This window comes from Pan paniscus, chromosome 19, assembly GCF_029289425.2.
Source record: "Pan paniscus chromosome 19, NHGRI_mPanPan1-v2.0_pri, whole genome shotgun sequence".
NCBI classification, from domain to species: domain Eukaryota; kingdom Metazoa; phylum Chordata; class Mammalia; order Primates; family Hominidae; genus Pan; species Pan paniscus.
This window is the reverse complement of record NC_073268.2, coordinates 53,980,773-53,999,120: the sequence shown is the minus strand read 5'-3', so window position 1 is coordinate 53,999,120 and position 18,348 is coordinate 53,980,773. Positions and strand designations below refer to the sequence as shown.

Sequence of the window (18,348 nt, the reverse complement as noted above, 5' to 3'; positions counted from 1 at the left end):
TTCAGACTTTTTTTTCTTGAGATAGAGTCTCACTCTGTCACCAGCATGGAGTACAGTGGTGTGATCTCTTTCCTTATTGATCTTTTGTCTGGTTGATCTGTTAAAAGTAGGTGTTGAATTCTACAACTTTTTTTTGAGATGGGGTCTTGCTCTGTTGCCCAGGTTGGAGTGCAGTGGCACGATCTCGGCTCACTGCAACCTCCATCTCCCAGGTTCAAGCAATCCTCCCTCCTCAGCCTTAGAGGTAATAAACAGTGAGAGCCAAAAGATTAATGTCCCTGGCACACAGTGTGGTGGAACTGGTATGTGTCCATCCACTCATGCCCTTTAGTGGCATCCTGTGTGTGGAACTGGTATGTGTCCATCCACTCATGCCCTTTAGTGGCATCCTGTGTTCTTGATGCCTCGAGAGCATTGCTTTAACCACGAGTCTGTCAAGTGATGACGTCACAGTCAGAACTGGAAACGATCAGCCTGTTTTCTGTCATAGAATTTCTGGGTTCACTTCCCCATTATCTCTGGCCACAGAGACTGTCTCTGTCTCTAGCAAAGACAGTAGTCTAGAGGGTAAATGGCTTCTCTGGCCAAAGAAAAGCCTACAACACACGGAGAAACTGTATCTGGGGCCTCCTCTAGACAGGGAAGAGGATGGCTGAGGGGTTTGGGTGTCCTTACTGGGCACTCCTGAAGCCCTGAGAGTCCCCCAGCACTCCCCACCACACCACGGAACCTGACTTGCCCCTTGAAGGCTTCCATCCTCCTGCCCCAGTCCGGCGGGCCAGGATGTGGCACTCCACTCTCCTCCACCATCATCTGCCAATTGTCTTTCCTGGGCCTCAGCCCTGTCAGCCATCCCCTGGCACATGCCCCGCCCGTGGCTCCTCCCAGCACTCATCTTCATGTTCTTCCAGAGCCAACTCAGGGCAGACCTTCGAGTCTCTGTGGGTGTGAAGGATCCTAGCTTTAGCCAAGTTCATTACCCAGAGGAAAACACTCCCATAAAACATGTTTCCATTCACTTCTGTAAATATGACTTTTCTTCATGAAGGATGACATGCCAAGAAAAACCAGAGGTCAAAGCTCACTGGACACAGTGGCAGGAGGAAACCTCCCACTGAAGGAGCTTGAGAGCCCACTGCATCTCCAAGGAACCCAGAGCAGAACCTGTCCTCCGTGCTAGTGCAGCACCACCATTCCCAAACCATGGGAGGGCCACTGTGCCAGCACAGCCACCCCAGGGGATGCCCCATGGCTGTTCAGGAAGTGCCTGTCACTTGTTATAAAGCCAAACCACATGGCAACTTCAACCGTCATCTATAGTAGCAAATGGTTAGGCAGCATCCAAAGGGCAGAAGGTAGGAAAAAACCCAAACCCATCAGAGGCTGGAGCTGTGAGATTTACTGAAGCCTCTTCAGCTCATTTCACAGCAACAGTGGGAGGTCCTGGCACCACAGGCAGGCTCCACTCTCATGGGTGGTGACACCTTGCTCCCAAAGCTCTTCTTCCAAATGTGGAAACTGGGTGGAGGTCTCCAGCCTGCAACTGACAGAGCTGCACTGGCAAAGAAGCCGCCAGCTACCATCCCATGCCCTAAGCCAATTCATTCCGAAGATTGAGAGGCCCCATTTCTAGGGACAGGTTCACAGAAAGCAAGGACACTTTTTCAAAGTAAATAGCTCTATCATTAACTGGATTTGAAAACTTGGGGAGAGAATGAACACCTTTCCCTCAAAGCTGTTTCCTCAAGTAAACTAGGTGTGAGGGGTGGCACTGCTGAGTGTGCAAGAGCCCACGGAACACTTGGGCAGCTTCCAGAAGCAGAGCCCTTGGTGCTTCTGCACAAACAAGGCCCTGGCCTACTGGGGCAAGCCCTCGGGCCACGCTGCTCTCTGTGGAGCACAGGGAAGGCCAGCGTGGCTGGTGACTGATCCTAATTTTGTGCTAAATAAACTATTTTATTCCAGATTCTAACACAGACAAGCAGAAAGCAAAGGTTTAAGGTGTTTGGGGAGGAAGAAAAATTAGTTTTTATGAGCAAGTCTACATATTCCTCCATAAGTCAGGCTGAGTGGGAGGACAGGGGTGTGTAAACCCCAGTGCCAGTGCTCCAGGGGAGGCCACTCCAATGGACTCTGTGGGGAAGCTCAGGGTCCTAAACTCTAAAGACAGATGATATTAGACCCTTGACAGCAACAAGGGTCATGTCACTTGCCCTTTGGGATGCATCCCCCAGCATCTCATCTCCCTAGAGCATGATGGAGAACAGCCAGCCACGGAAGAGAGGCAAAGCCACACCAAGACCAATGGCAGATGGTGACCACTGGCTTCTCTGCTGCCTGTGGCCTTGCATGCTGAGATTCCAGCTCCTCCCCCTCCTCAATCAAATGACTACACATCGGGAACTTTCAGGGCCTTGGACAAATTGTCAGAACAGAGGATATCACATCTCTGAGAGGCTACTGCATCCCCCACAAAGCTGCAGAAGAGAAAACAAGCTGATGAACATTTCAACATTCACAGTGTGTAGATTTAGCTTTCATTTTATTTTAGTTATAAAACGATTGCCAAAACACAAAGTTTTAGAAAAACACACAAACACAAGTTTTTATTCCTTTTTTAGTTGCAGAAAATAAATACAATCACATATTCCATATGCTTGTCTACAAAAGCATCTCTAAAAATGTCATTTACTGGACTTGACAGTATAATCTTTTCGGCTTTTCAATTGCAGGTATCATACAGATCATTTTATTTTATTAACTTTTTAAGCACTTGGCTCAAGCAACTTTGGAAAAAGGCTTTGTGAGCTTACAAATCTTATTCCAAGTGTTATTTTTTAAACAGTTAAAACTAAAACAAGGTCTTACCTTTTCAAAAGAGGAGAATAAAGTTTTTCTTTTATAAAAATTGCTCCCCAAACTCACAAACACCCAAACCGACATAAAAAGTTGGTCTATCTTCTTAGGAATCAATAAGAAGTGAGGTTACAGGGGAGAGGGAGGAACAAGCATGACGGTTCCTGTGAAATCTATCCCACCGAGCAGTCACTCTTATGTTTCCAGTTTGGCCCTCAGGAGTTTTCCTAAAGGAAAACTCAGTCATCTAAGCCTATGTTTCTGAAAAGGTAGGACATGGACTCCCCATTGTGGATCCGACGGATCGCCTCTGAAAGGATCATGCTGATATCCACAGTTTTAATCTTGGGGCACTGGAGCTTCTGGACTTCATGTGGAATTGTATTGGTGACCACCACCTGTGAAGCAAGAGAAAAAAAACCACAGCATCAGAAAGCCAAGTAGCTTCATGGTTTGATCTGGAAATGTGATAGCTTCTCAAATCTGAGGCTTGCCACGACAGGAAAACACAGTGGATCTATGTCTCAAGTCAATGTTTCAATTATTTATTTATTTATTTATTTATTTTTAGACGGAGTCTTGCTCTGTCGCTCAGCCTGGAGTGCAGTGATGCCATCTCAGCTCACTGCAAGCTCTGCCTCCCGGGTTCACGCCATTCTCCTGCTTCAGCCTCCCAAGTAGCTGGGACGACAGGCGCCCGCCACCACGCTCAAGTAATTTTTTTGTATTTTTAGTAGAGACAGGGTTTCACCGCGTTAGCCAGGATGGTCTCGACCTCCTGACCTCATGATCCACTGGCCTCGGCCTCCCAAAGTGCTGGGATTACAGGCGTGAGCCACCGCGCCCAGCCTGTGTTTCTTAGGTTAAGATTTGATAACCTCACACCCACTAGGATAGGTACGGCAAAAAAAGATAATAACAAGTACTGGAGGGATGCAGAGAAACTGGAGCCCCCTCCAACTCACGGCTGTGGGAATGTAAAATGGCGCAGCTGCTTTGAAAAACAGTCTGGCAGCTCCTTGAAAGTTTAAACATGAAGTTACTGTATGACCTGGCAGTTCTAAACCTAGGTACGTATCCAAGAGAAGAGAAAACACATGTCCACACAAAAACTTGTACACAAATGTTTACTGCAGCACCATTCATAAGTTAAAAAGTAGAAAAAAAATTTTTTCTATCAACATGAAATACGAAGAGAGAGACAAAATGTGGACTATCCATGTAACACAGCATTATTTGATCATAAAATGGAGTGAAGTATTGATTCATGCTCCAACATGGATGAACCTTGAAAATATTATGTTGAGTGAAGACAGCCAGACACAAAAGACCACACATTGTATAATCTCATTTATATGAAACGTCCAGAACAGGCAAATCTAGAGAGACAGAAAGCAGATTAGTGGTTCCCAGGGACTAATGGCAGTGAGAGAAAATGTGAAGTGACAGCTAATGGGTATGGGGTTCCTTTCTAGGAAGAAGAAAATGTTCTAAAACCAACTATGGTAATGACTGCACAACTCTGAACATTCTAAAAACCAATGAGTTGTACACATTATTATTATTATTATTATTATTATTATTATTATTTGAGACAAGAGTCTCATTCTGTCACCCAGGCTGGAATGCAGTGGCACAATCTCGGCTCACTGCAGCCACTGCCCTCTGGGTTCCAGTGATTCTCTTGCCTCAGCCTCCCAAGTAGCTGGGATTACAGGTGTGTGCCACCACGCCCGGCTAATTTTTGTATTTTTAGTAGAGACGGGGTTTCACCCTGTTGGCCAGGCTGGTCTCCAACTCCTGACCTCAGGTAATCCACCTGCCTCGGCCTCCCAAAGTGCTGGGATTACAGGCGTGAACCACTGCACCCAGCCCTTGAATCGTTTCTCAGCCACAAAAGATCTCAGTCTTGTCCTGACTCTCTGTAACTAAAGATCAAGATGTGCCAAAAGCCCAGGCAGCTGTACCCACACACACCCAGACCCTGTTACCTCATCAATGGCAGACTCTTCAATCAGCCGGGGGGCGTCAGAAGACAACAAGCCATGAGTTGCCATCACAAAGATCTTATATGCACCTCTTTCCTTCAGGGTCTCTGCTGCAGCAAGAAAGCTGTCAACATCATCAATGATGTCATCCTGCCAAAGCGCAGATGGAAAAGAATGTATATGAGCACTTCTACAATAATAGGTTAGACAACCAGGAAAAAAAAAGGGTCTGCCTACATTTACCGTGAAAAATCTGCTCTTCCACTTGGCCTTGTGCAGACGGCATGGCCCCATGTCCCCATCACCGTGCCCCATGGCAGCCCTCCAGTACTTTCACACGAGCCTCTTCCTGCACAGCACCTGCCACTATTGGAGCTATCTCCCACCACACTCCAGGCTCCCAGGGGTAGCACTGTTTTCTGCACCATAACTGGCCAACATTGTGCTGTCACAATGCAGGTCACAGCAGAAATGATGGAGGCATAATTTTCTTTTTTTGTTTTTAATGCACAGAAAAAGTGTTAAAAGATGTTTTTGACTCTGGGTAATAGAATTATGGGTGCCTCTTTCCCCCCACTTCTTCTTGCTACTTTCCTTATTTCCAAATTTTCTCCACTGAGCATATGGGAAATATGTTTTTTTACATGTTATTACAATGGAAAAAATAATAATGATTATTGTTTTTAATAATAAAATACCCAGTTCAGTGGTTTCCAATCTAGAGACTAGATTCCCAGGCTCCCAGAGTTATTTTAAACCCATTATGGCATCAAATGTTGTCTAGAGTTGAATCAATATTCGTGTCTTTATTTTACATACATATTATTACTCTTTAATTGCATACTGATGTTACTACGATAAAAAATATACATATAAAGGCCAGGAGTGGTGGTTCATGCCTGTAGTCCCAGCACTTTGGGAGGCTGAGGTGGGAGGACTGCTTGAGCTCAGGGGTTCAAGACCAGCCTGAGCAACATGACGAAACCCAGTCTCTACAAAAACAGAAAAGGAAAAATTAGCCATGCATGGAGGTACGCACCTGTAGTCCTAGCTACTTGGGAGGCTGAGGCAGGAGGATTGCTTTAGCCAGGAGGTAGAAGTTGCAGTGATCTGTGATCAAGCCACTGCACTCCAACCTGGGCAGCAGACCCAGACCATACCTCAAAAAAAATACATACACACACACACACACGCTACTTTACAAGTCCTACTAGTAAAATGGTACAGCCACTTTGGAAAACAGTTTGACAGTCTCTTATAAGAGTATATTTGCAACTACCATGCAAACCAACAACTGCATTTGTAAGTGCAATTATCCCAGAGAAATTAAAACTCTGTTCACACAAAAACCTATACATGAATGTACATAGCGAGTTTTATGTATAATAGCCCCAACCTGGAAATCATCCAAATGTCCTTCAACAAATAAACTCTGGTACCTCTATACCATGGGATACTGCCCAGCAATAAAAAGGAATAACATATTAATATACAAAACAACCTGGATGGATCTCAGGGGAATCATGGTAGGTTAAACAAAACTCAAAAGGTTATATACCATAGATTCCATGTATATGATATTCTTGAAATAATAATTAGAAAGACAGAGGACAGATCAGTGGTTGCCAGTGCTGTGGCTTGAATGTTTTTGTCCCTCCAAAATTCATGTGTTGGAAACTTATTCCCCAGTGCAACAGTGTTGGGTGGTGGGGTCTTTGGGAAAGTGTTTAGGTTGTGAGGGATCCACCATCAGGAATGAATTCATGTCGCTATAAAAAGGCTTGTGGGAGTGGGTTCACCTCTTTCCTGGCCTTCTGAAGGAAAGTTCATTCCTTTTTGTCCTTCTGCCTTATGCCATGTGAGGACACAGCAAGAAGGCCCTCACCAGACCAAATGCTGGTGCCATGATTTGGACTTACAGCCTCTAGAGCTGTTAGAGAATAAATTTCTTCTATTCTTTATAAACAACCTAGTCTCAGGTGTTACAGCAGCACAAAGTGGACAAAGACACAAGGGGTTGCAGATTGGGTGGGAAGGATGTCAGTGTAGCTATGAAAGGAAGCATGAGGGTGCCTTGCAGTGAAGGAGCAATTCTGTGTCCTGACTGTGGTGGTGGTTCCACAAAGCTACCCATGGTAAGACTGCATTCACACACACACACACACACACACACACACACACACACACTCACTACATGCACAACTGGTGCTGTCTGAAGGACCTCTGTGGCTGTGGCACTGAGAATTTTCAGGCTGTGTTATTGTACTATAGTTAAGCAAGATGGAGGATGCTGGGTAATGAATACACAGGATGTCCCTGTGTATTTCCCCCTACTTCCTGTGGATCTATAATTACTTCAAAATAAAAACGTTTTTTTTAAAAAATGCACTGGCGGCCGGGTGCAGTGGCTTGCGCCTGTAATCCCAGCACTTTGGGAGGCCAAGGCGGGCAGATCACGAGGTCAGGAGTTCGAAACCAGCCTGGTGAATATGGTGAAACCCCGTCTCTACAAAAAAAATACAATAATTAGCCGGACGTGGTGGCGTGCACCTGTAGTCCCAGCTACTTGGGAGGCTGAGGCAGGAGAATTGCTGGAACCCAGGAGGTGGAGGTTGCAGTGAGCTGAGATCACGCCACTGCACTCCAGCCTGGGCGACAGAGCAAGACTTTGTCTCAAAAAAAATAAATAAATAAATAAATAAATAAATAATGCAGTGGCACTAGAACGGGGGGAAAGGTGCTACTGAATCCACAGCACCTTGTTACTATAGACTTTGCCAACTAAGGAATAAGTAATGGACAGCTATTACCCTGGAGGGTGACGTGAGAGATTTTCTTATTTTTTTTTTGAGACAGAGTCTTGCTCAGTCGCCCAGGCTGGAGTGCAGTGGCACGATCTCGGCTCACTGCAAGCTCCGCCTCCCAGGTTCATGCCATCTCCTGCCTCAGCCTCCCGAGTAGCTGGGACTACAGGAGCCCACCACTACGCCCGGCTAATTTTTTGTATTTTTAGTAGAGACGAGGTTTCACCGTGTTAGCCAGGATGGTCTCGATCTCCTGACCTACACCCGTCTCGGCCTCCCAAAGTGCTGGGATTACAAAAGTGAGCCACCGTGCCTGGCCCCAGAGAGATTTTCTAACCTGAAAAGGGTGCGTACAAAATTATCAAGCACTGGGGATAATGTGGGGCACCCACTATGGAACTTGGGAAATGGGTGTGACCACTTTGGAAACAATTTGGCAGCACCTTGTAAAGTTAAAAATGTGCATACCTTCAGACCCAACCACCCCACTCCCAGGCACCTTGAAACTCTCACACTTTTGCACCAGAAAATAGGCACGAGGATGTTCAAAGCAGTACCATTGCCTCAATCAGTTGTGTAGCAGTTATACCAAAGATACAACACATAGCAGTGAAAAAGAATGAAGTACAACTTCCTGCCACTACACAGGTAAATTTCAATAACAGTGTTGAGCAAGAAAGTCCCAAAGTACACAAAGACATCATTTACATAAACATCAAAGACAAGAAAAAAAGGCAGCATTTAAAGGCCACAAGCCCTCATGGCTGACTACAGGATCAAAATGGGCAGCTTTCACATCAGTGACAACCTCTGAGGCAAAGAGACCAGGGTAAGCCCAGAGGAGGCCTCTAGGTACCTGGTGATGATCTATGCCTCAAGTGAGCTAGCGGGTACCCAGTGTTCATTCTATTCTTTAAAATATACAGGCATGAAGTGCACTCTTTTTGTGCACTGGTCTTATGATGTGTGAAAGGATGCATGTTTCAAACAGTTATAATCAACTTTGTAGTTTACTTTTTTTTTTTTTGAGATGGAATCTCACTCTTTCGCCCAGGCTAGAGTGCAGTGGCACAATCTTGGCTCACTGCAACCTCCGCCTCCCAGATTCAAGCGATTCTCCAAGATCAGCCTCCCAAGTAGCTGGGATTACAGGTGTGCGCCAACATGTCCAGCTAATTTTTGTATTTTCAGTAGAGATGGGGTTTCACCATGTTGGCCAGGCTGGTCTTGAACTCCTGACCTCAGGTGATCTGCCTGCCTTGGCCTCCCAAAGTGCTGGGATTATAGGCATGAGCCACTGTGCCCGGCTTGTACTTTACTTTGATCACAGAACAATATCTCATGTTATGACAGGATGACTTTTTTTTTTTTTTTTTGAGACACAGCCTCACCCTGTCACCCAGGCTGGAGTGCAGTGGCATGATCTCGGCTCACTGCAACCTCTGAGCCCCAGGCTCAAGTGATCCTCCCGCCTCAGCCTCTCAAGTAGCTGGGACTGCAGGTATGTGCCACCAAGTTCAGCTAATTTTTGTATTTTTTGTAGAGACGGGGTTTCACCATGTTGCCCAAGCTGGTCTTGAACTCCTGAGCCCAAGCGATTGGCCTGCCTTGGCGTCCCAAAGTGCTGGGATTACAGGCATGAGCCAACGCGCCCAGCCAGTAGTTAGCAATTTTAAAATAAACAATAGCATTTTCCAATTTCTGGGCCAAAGCAAACATTTAGCACAAGGCACCAATTTAATAAGAATTATCTGGCCATACTACTATCCTTAGGCCTTTATATGCCCAGAATTAACAAATAAATTGGCCAGGTGCAGTGGCTCACGCCTGTAATCCCAACACTTTGGGAGGCCGAGGCAGGTGGATCACTTAAGTTCAGGAGCTTGAGACCAGCCTGGCCAACATGGTGAAACCCCATCTCTACTAAAAATACAAAAATTAGCCAGGCGTGGTAGCAGGCACCTGTAATTCCAGCTACTTGGGAGGCTGAGGCAGGAGAATCGTTTGAACCTGGGAGGCAGAAGTTGCAGTGAGCCGAGATTGTGCCACTGCACTCCAGCCTGGGCGACAGTGAGTCTCTGTCATAAAATCAATCAATCAACAGAATAACAATGGCAAATACTAGAATTAATAATAAAAGAGGTCTACATACCACGATGATGGCAATCCTTCCTCCAACATCACCCACAACCGTGATTGGGGGCTTTTCTTTAGGAATCAGCACTGGTTGGAATAAAACACACACACCAAAATTTTTATATTAAAAAGTAAAACAAAACTTTAAAGAAGTTAATATCTCAAGATAAAAACATTCAACCAACTAGGAATACAAGGGAATTTCCTCAATCTGATTAAGGGCAACTACAAAAACCCACAGCTAACTTGATATTTTATGGCCGAAGGCCAAAAGCTTTCCCCTAAGATCAGCAACAAGACAAGGATGCCCACTGCACCACTGCCATTCACCATCATACTGGATACTCTAGCAAGGGTAATTAGACAAGAAAACGAAATGAAAGGCATCCAGATCAGAAAGGAAAAGTAAAACTATCTCTATTAGCAGATGACATGTTCCTACATATTGAAAATACCCAAGAATCCACAAATCCACCTACCAAAGCTAATATACGAATTCAGCCAAGTTGCCAAGTACAAAATCAACACACAAAATCAGCTGCTACACAGCAGCACTGAACAATCAAAAGAGGGAATTGAGAAAGCAATTCCACGCCAGGCGTGGTGGCTCACGCCTGTAATCCCAGCCCTTTGGGAGGCTGAGGCGGGCGGATCACGAGGTCAGGAGATCGAGACCTTCCTGGCTAACATGGTGAAACCCTGTCTCTACTAAAAATACAAAAAAAAAAAAAAAAAAAAGAATTAGCCAAGTGTGCTGGTGGGCGCCTGTAGTCCCAGCTACTTGGGAGGCTGAGGCAGGAGAATGGCGTGAACCTGAGAGGTGGAGCTTGCAGTGAGCCGAGATCATGCCACTGCACTCTAGCCTGGGTGACAGAGCGAGACTCTGTCTCAAAAAATAAATAAATAAAAATAAATAAATAGATAAAAATAAAAAAGTAAAAAAAAACCCCTACAGAATGGCAGAAAATATTTGCATATCATGTATCTGGTAAGAGAGTCTAGTATCCAAAATATATAAAGTAGGCTGGGCATGGTGGCTCATGCCTGTAATCCCAGTACTTTGGGAGGCCGAGGTGGACAGATTGCCTGCCTGAGTTCAGGAGTTTGAGACCAGCCTGAGCAACATGGCGAAACCCTGTCTCTATAAAAAAAATACAAAAATTAGCAGGGCGTGGTGGTGCATGACAGTAGTAACAGCTACTTAGGGGGCTGAGGTGAGAGGATCACTTGGGCCCGGGAGGTGAAGGCTCCAGTGAGCCACGACTGCACCACTGCACTCCAGCCTGGGTGAGAGAGTGAGGCCCTGTCGCAAAAAAAAATAAATAAATAAAAAATAAAAATAAAAATAAATAAAATTATATATATATATATGCGCCATATGCCAAAATATATAAAGAACTTTTATAATTCAACAAAAAAAGACAAACCTAGTTCAAAAATGGGCAAAGGATTTCAAAAGATATTTCTCCAAAGAAGATATACAAATGAAGTCATTAGCCATTAGGGAAATGTTTATCAAAATCACAATGAGATGCCACTTTATGCCCACTGGGCTGGCTACAATAAAAAGTAGAAAATAAGTGTTGATGAGGATGTGGAGAAACTGGAATCTTTGTACATTACTGGTAGGAATATAAAATATGGTGCAGTTGCTGTGAAAAAAGAGTCTGGCAGTTCCTCAAAAAGTTAAACATACACCAAGTGACGCAGCAATTCCGATACCAGGTATAGACCATGAGAAATGAATCATCTATCCACACAGAAAACTCATACATGAATATACAGAACAGCATAGCCAAAAGTGGAAACAACCCAAATTCCTTTCAAATGCTGACAATGAAATATCATCCAGCCACCAAAAGCAATGAAGTACTGACAAGTGCTATCACACGGATGAACCTCAAAAACATGCTCAAAGAAAGAAGCCAGATACAAAAGCCCACATATTATATGATTCCGTTTATATGAAGTGTCCAGATTAGGCAAACATCCACAGAAACAGAAAGGAGGTAAGTGGTTGCCAGGGGCTGGGGGACGGGGGCATGGTGAAACTACTTAATGGGTGCAGGGTGTTCTTCTGGGGTAATGAGAAGTTTTGAAACTAGAAAGAAATGGTAACTGCACAAAACTGTGAATATACTGAAAGCCAGTAAATTTTATACTTTAAAATGGTTAATTCTATGTTATGTGACTTTGACTTCAATTTTCTTTTAAGGCAATGTCACAAAAAGAAAAAGTGAAAGTACTGTTCTAGATTGGGACTTTTCAACTGCTGAGATCTTGGGCCAGACACGTTTATGCTGCAAGGGACCACCCTACGTACTGTGAGAAGTTTAGCAGCATGTTTGGCCTCTACTCACTAGATGCCAGTAGCCACCCCCCTGATTGTGACAATCAAAACTATCTCCAGACATTTCCAAATGACCTCTAGGAGACAATATCCACTCCCTAATTGAGAACCACTGCTCTAGATTGAAAGAGATGAAAGACATATGACAACCAGAGGCAATGTGTGACCCCAGGTGAGCATCAGGAGAGGACAAAAAAGTGTAACAAAACAGAGCAAAGCAAGATAAATTCCAGAACTGAAGTGACTTTTTACATTTTCAACAGTCCTACTCCCAGGACACTTGACCTCAATGCCGGTGAAAAAGTATAATGAATCACCCTCTAGGAAATCAATTTGACAAAAAGCCTTATATTCATACCTTCTGACTCATTAATCTCACTTTTAGAAGCTTGAAATGAAATAAGCCAAAGTATGGGAAAAGTGTTTTATCCACATATATTTCCTGCCACATTATAAGGGCAAAGAACAGAAGAAAACATAAAAACCCCAAATTAGGCTGTGGTTGGGCAGTCTAAGCCACATTCATACGATGGGTTATTAGCCATAAAAATGCTGTTTACAAGAGGCTGAGGTGGACAAATCGCTTGAGCCTGGGAGGTCAAGGTTGCAGTGAGCCGTGATTGTCACTGCACTCCAGCCTGGGTGACAAAGTGAGACCCAGTCTCAAAGAAAAAAAAAAGAAATTGCTGTTTCCTGTGAAAGTTTCTGGTGACCTGAGATGACACGTCGGGCAGCTGGGAGGAGGAGGCAGCAACATGCACAATTATGTATGAAGCATGCATCACAGCTCTGTGAAAATAAGGGTGAAAAACTAAAAAGAGGCTCGCCAAATTAAAGTGGTGTGTCTTTGAATAGTGGCATCAAGCACTAATTATTATTTTCTTCTAACTTTTATGGATAATATTTTCAAATATTATATATAGTGCTTATATTCTGAAAAAGTATTTTCATTGTTTTTTAGTAGGCATATTTTCATCTATAAGAAATCAGAGGATACAAAATAATTTTTAAAATCTAATACTAAATAACAAAATCTTTATATTCGAGATGCTACAGGAAGAATGCTTTCTTTTCCCTTCATATATTATTTGCTAGTACCTTAAAAAAGTATTCTATGTAGGGTGTCCAATCATCAAATGTATAAAAACAATCGAATATTTAGGATCTATGAAACTAAAATTCTACTGCATTCCCAAAGACGGCCTGTAGTGATCACTACTTGAGTCAAAACATAAACATAGAAACATTATAATTAAAATTATGAATGAAACATAAAGATCCCATGAGTAAAGAAATATTAGAAAGAACATAGAGATCATCCAGTCCTATGAACTCATTTCCAGATGGGAAACCTGTAGTTCAGTGTCTGCAGTCCAGAGTCCACTCCCAAAGGCCACACCAAAAGCTAACGCCCAGCAAGTTCCAAAGAAGCAGCGTTCATCTAAAGACTGCCAACGCGCTCCTCATCACAGCCCATGCGCTTACAGGACTGAAGAGGAACATACATTCTTCCATGCTCCCGGGCATGGCTCATCTCACCAATGGTCCCAGCCAGCCCTTGCAGGGTTCTGCTGAGGTTCCTAGACACAAGCCCCTCTGAGGCCAGGCAAGGATTCTGAAAGGGAGCGGCAGCCCCAGGCCTTCCCCCCAGCACCAACAGCCTGGGCACGTGAGGCTGTGAGAAACGCACACACAAGCAAAAGGCTTTGAGGTCCTGAGCCAAACGCTTCATTAACACCCTCCCAGCCCCAAATCCTGAACCCTGGCTCTATCTCCTGCCTTCCTCCTCCTTAAATCCCCATTACTAAGTCCAAGAGACCCAAGAGCACAGTGGAAAAAGCACAGGTTTTAGTCAGACATGTCCAGCTTGTCACTATGTGACTGCAGGGAAGTCGCTTTCTCTTTCTGATCCTGTTTATCTATAAAGTGGAAAATCATCACTCAATTAAAAGGGCTGTACTGGAGACTAATACACTAAAAATGTTCATTCCCTCCTGCTATCTTTTTTAGAGACAGGGTCTCACTCTGTCACACAGGCTGGAGTGCAGTGGCACCATCATGGCTCACTGCAGCCTCGACTTCCTGGGTTCAAGTGATCCTTTCACCTCAGACTCTCAAGTAGCTGGGATTACAGGCACATCAGCATGTCTGGCTAATTTTTTTTTTTTTGAGAGGTAGTCTCACTGTGTTACCCAGGCTGGAGTGCAGTGGCACAATCTCAGCTCACTGCAACCTCTGCCTCCTGGGTTCAAGTGATTCTCCTGCCTCAGCCTCCTGAGTAGCTGTGATTACAGGCACGAACCACCACACCTGGCTAATTTTTATATTTTTAGTAGAGACAGGGTTTCGCCATGTTGGTCAGGTTGATCTTGAACTCCTGACCTCATGATCCACCCACCTCGGCCTCCCAAAGTGCTGGGATTACAGGTGTGAGCCACTGCGCCCAGCCGCCTGGCTAATTTTTAAACTTTTTGTAGAAACGGGGTTGTGCTATGTTGCCCAGGCTGGTCTCAAACTCCTGGGCTCAAGCAAACCTTCCACCTTAGCCTTCCACGGTGCTGGGATTAAAGGAGTGTGCCAAAGTACCTGGCCTCCCTCCCATCGTCTTTTTAACATTTCTCAATGTGCTCTGTCACTTTCATTCCCATTGTTACCAACCCCTAGAGCAATAACACATAACAGAAATGAAAGCCACATATGCAATTTCAGATTATCTAGTAGCCACATTACAAAAGCACAAAAAAAGGTAAAATTAATTTTAATAACATGTTTGATTTGATTCAACATATCAAAATATTACCATTTTAACACAGAGTCAATAAAACTTCACTAATGAGATACTTACATTAAAGTTTTCAGATTAGGGGTGTATGTCCTTCACACTCCCACTGCTCCCCACCCCGTTCCCAGTGCGCAGGAGCCACATGTAGCCGGTGGCCACCCGACTGGACAGCACAGCCCAAGAGATCAAGCTCTCCTCCCATGTGCCTGCTCAACTTCATCAGCCTCCCAGATCTGGCCTCTGCACTTGCAGCCCTATCCCAAACACAGATGCAGGCCTGGCCTGCTGAACACTAAATGGCCCGGATCGAGAGCCTTTGTGGGCCGCCTTCTAGGACGCGAGTGTATTTACTGGTATTCAAAGTCCTCCTTGGTTGGCTCCCCACAGATACTGCTATCTTAGTCCATCTCTTCCCTCCAGGGGCCTCCTGGTAGTCAGGCTAGTGTCTTCCTGGCCACACCATGGCCCATCACTGAACGTCTCACCACTGCAGTCCTATCTCACTCACATAAGGCAGGCAGCGCTGGGTCCTGAGGGCTCGTCCTGGGCTTTCCACCATCTTGGCCTATCATGGGTCCACTCTGAGGATGGCCTCTTGCTGTCGCTCTTTTTCAGAAAAACAACAGGCCCAAGAACACACAGCTGATAAGTGATGGAGCCAGATGCAAACTCAAGCTCAGTCCCCCACCCCTTAGGAGATTTAACCCCTGCCCAGATGGCCTTCCCTTTCCACCTCAGCTGGGATCTACAAAGTATAGCTGGAATCCCAGCTGTGTGCATGGCTATCCCAACCACACTAGTTCCTTCTCTGGTTTTTTTTCCCCTCTATTTATAAATGAGCAAACTCCTGGGCAAGGCAAAAACCTAACAGTCCAGAATATACCTCTGTGACCTAAAAATTATTTTGAGCTGAAAGCATTTGAGTTCCTGAAGTCCCTTATATGCTGAAAAGCAGAGCCTCACAAAATAACTCCAAAGAACTCAACTGTGATAAATCTCCTCCCTGGGAACACCAGGGAAGACTGACTCTTATCGCTTAAGACCAGAAGAAGTCCAGACCACACCTAAACAGACGCTGTCAAAAACTAGCCTCTCTCCCATCTTTTCTCCTCAGTGCCCACTTCCCATCAGTCCCCTCCCTCCTCCTCTTCCCCTATTAAGGAGTCATCTTGGCCGGGCGCCTGTAATCCCAGCACATTGGGAGGCTGAGGCGGGCGAATCACTTGCAGTCAGTTCGAGACCAGCCTGGCCAACATGGCAAAACCCTGTCTCTACTAAAAATAAAAATAAAAATAAAAATAATAATACAAAAATTACCTGGGCATGGTGGCATGTACTGGTAGTCCCAGCTACCCAGGAGAATCGCCTGAACCTGGGAGGCCGAGGTTGCAGTGTGCCATGATTGCACCACTGCACTCCAGGCTGGGCAAAAGAGTGTTTCAAAAAAAAAAAAAAAAAAAAAAAAAAGAAGTCATCTGTTTTCCCACAGGGGCCTTTTCTGCCCCTCCTGTTCCCCTATTAAGATGCTATATAAGCCCCAAATTCTAAACACTTCGAGTCACATTTTTGTGACTCACAAAAGAGTTTAATCACACACATCTGTATGTATGTGATTAAACTGTCTTTCCTCTTCCTCATCTGTCTTTTGCCAGTTTAGTCCATATGCCACCAAACACTGAAACTATGAGGGCAGGGGGTTAGGGTTCTTCCCCAACAACTCGAAGGTGGCATTTTTTTTTTTAATTAAGAAGATGTTATTAAGGCATGGGGAAGTTTCTTAAACACAAAAACAAATTCATGCATAACTCTACCACCCCAACCCAACTACATTCATTCTTCCTATTTCCTCCTGGTCTTTGCATAGACAAAGAGAGTGCTGTGGTCTGAAGATGGTGTCCTCTCAAAATGCTATGTTGGAACTTAATACCCAATGTGATAGTATTAACAGTGGGGCCTTTGGGGAATGATTAAGTCTCAAGGCCTCTGCCTTCATGAACAGGATTAGTGCCCTTACAGAGAGCTGCCTTGCTCCTTCCATGATCTGAGGACACAGTAACAAGGTGCCACCTCAGGAGCAGAGTGAGCCCTCACCAGACACCAATCTGCTGGTGCCTTGATCCAGGACTTCCCAGTCTCCAGAACTGTGAGCAATGAATTTCTGTTGTTTATAAATTACCCAGTCTGGCCGGGTGCAGTGGCTCATGCCTGTAATTCCAGTACTTTGGGAGGCTGAGGTGGACGGATCACCTGAAGTCGGGGGTTCGCGACCAGCCTGACCATCATGGAGAAACTCTGTCTCTACTAAAAATACAAAAATTAGCCAGTCGTGGTGGTGCGCGCCTGTAATCCCAGCTACTCAGGAGGCTGAGGCAGGAGAATCGCTTGAACCCGGGAGGTGGAGGTGGAAGTTGCGGTGAGCCAAGATCGTGTCATTGCCCTCCAGCCTGGGCAACAAGAGCGAAATTCCGTCTCAAAAAAAAAAAAAAAAATTACCAAGTCTAAGGTATTTTGTTATAGTAGCCTTAACAAACTAAGACAGAAATTGGTACTGAGAAGTGAGTTGCTGCTGTATTAAATACCCACCAATGCAGGAGTGGCTTTGGAACTGGGTAATGGGCAAAGGCTGGAAGAGGAAAAGGCTAGAAAAAGACTGTATTGCTATGTACAGACCGTAAAGGGGAGCTCTGGTGAGAGTTCTGCTTTGGTTTGGATGTAGTTTGTCTCCACTAAAACTTATGTTAAAAATTTGGGCCAGGCGCAGTGGCTCACGCCTGTAATCCCAGCACTTTGGGAGGCCGAGGTAGGCAGATTGCCTGAGCTCAGGAGTTCAACCAGCCTGGGCAACAAGGTGAAACCCCATCTCTACTAAAATACAAAAAATTAGCCGGGTGTGGTGGCATGCACCTGTAGTCCCAGCTACTTGGGAGGCTGAGGCAGAACTGCTTGAACCCGGGAGGTGGAGGTTGCAGTGAGCCAAAATCGCACCACTGCACTCCAGCCTGGGCGACAGAGCAAGACTCCGTCCCAAAAAAAAAAAAAAAAAAATTGATCCCCAGTGTGTGCTATTGAGAGGTGGGGCCTAGTGGGAGATGTTTGGGTCACAGAGGCAGATCCTTCATGAATGGATTAATGCCTTCCTATGGGGGTGAGTGAGTTCTTGCTCTCAGGGCACTTAGTTCCCATGAGAACAGGTTGTTATAAAAATGAGTTTGGCTTCCCAGACTCTCTCGTTTCCTCTCTTGCCATGTGATCTCTCTGCACCAGCCTGCTCACTTTTCTTCTCCACCATGTTTCAACCTAGTGTGTGGCCCTCACCGGAAACTGCCAGATGTGATGCTATGCATTTTAACTTACCAGCCCGAAGAACTGTAAGCTAAATAAATGTGTCTTCTTTATAGAATACCCAGTTTTATATAGTCTGTTATAGCAACA

The 18,348-nt window shown here is 45.0% G+C and overlaps 1 protein-coding gene across 11 annotated transcripts in view; it reads right to left on the bottom strand.

Moving 5' to 3' along the window:
- Positions 1–2,525: 2,525 nt before the first annotated feature.
- The window catches only part of PRPSAP2 (phosphoribosyl pyrophosphate synthetase associated protein 2), a 76,239-nt gene continuing 60,416 nt past the window's right edge, over positions 2,526–18,348 (bottom strand). For all 11 annotated transcript variants that reach the window (XM_008966750.4, XM_063599203.1, XM_008966719.6 and 8 more), the window contains 3 exons: positions 9,801–9,871; positions 4,848–4,994; positions 2,526–3,254 (listed from right to left, as the gene is read on the bottom strand). In XM_008966750.4, the coding sequence (XP_008964998.1) occupies positions 3,096–3,254; positions 4,848–4,994; positions 9,801–9,871 (377 nt within the window). In that variant the 3' untranslated portion in view covers positions 2,526–3,095. The remainder of the gene's footprint in view (positions 3,255–4,847; positions 4,995–9,800; positions 9,872–18,348) is intronic.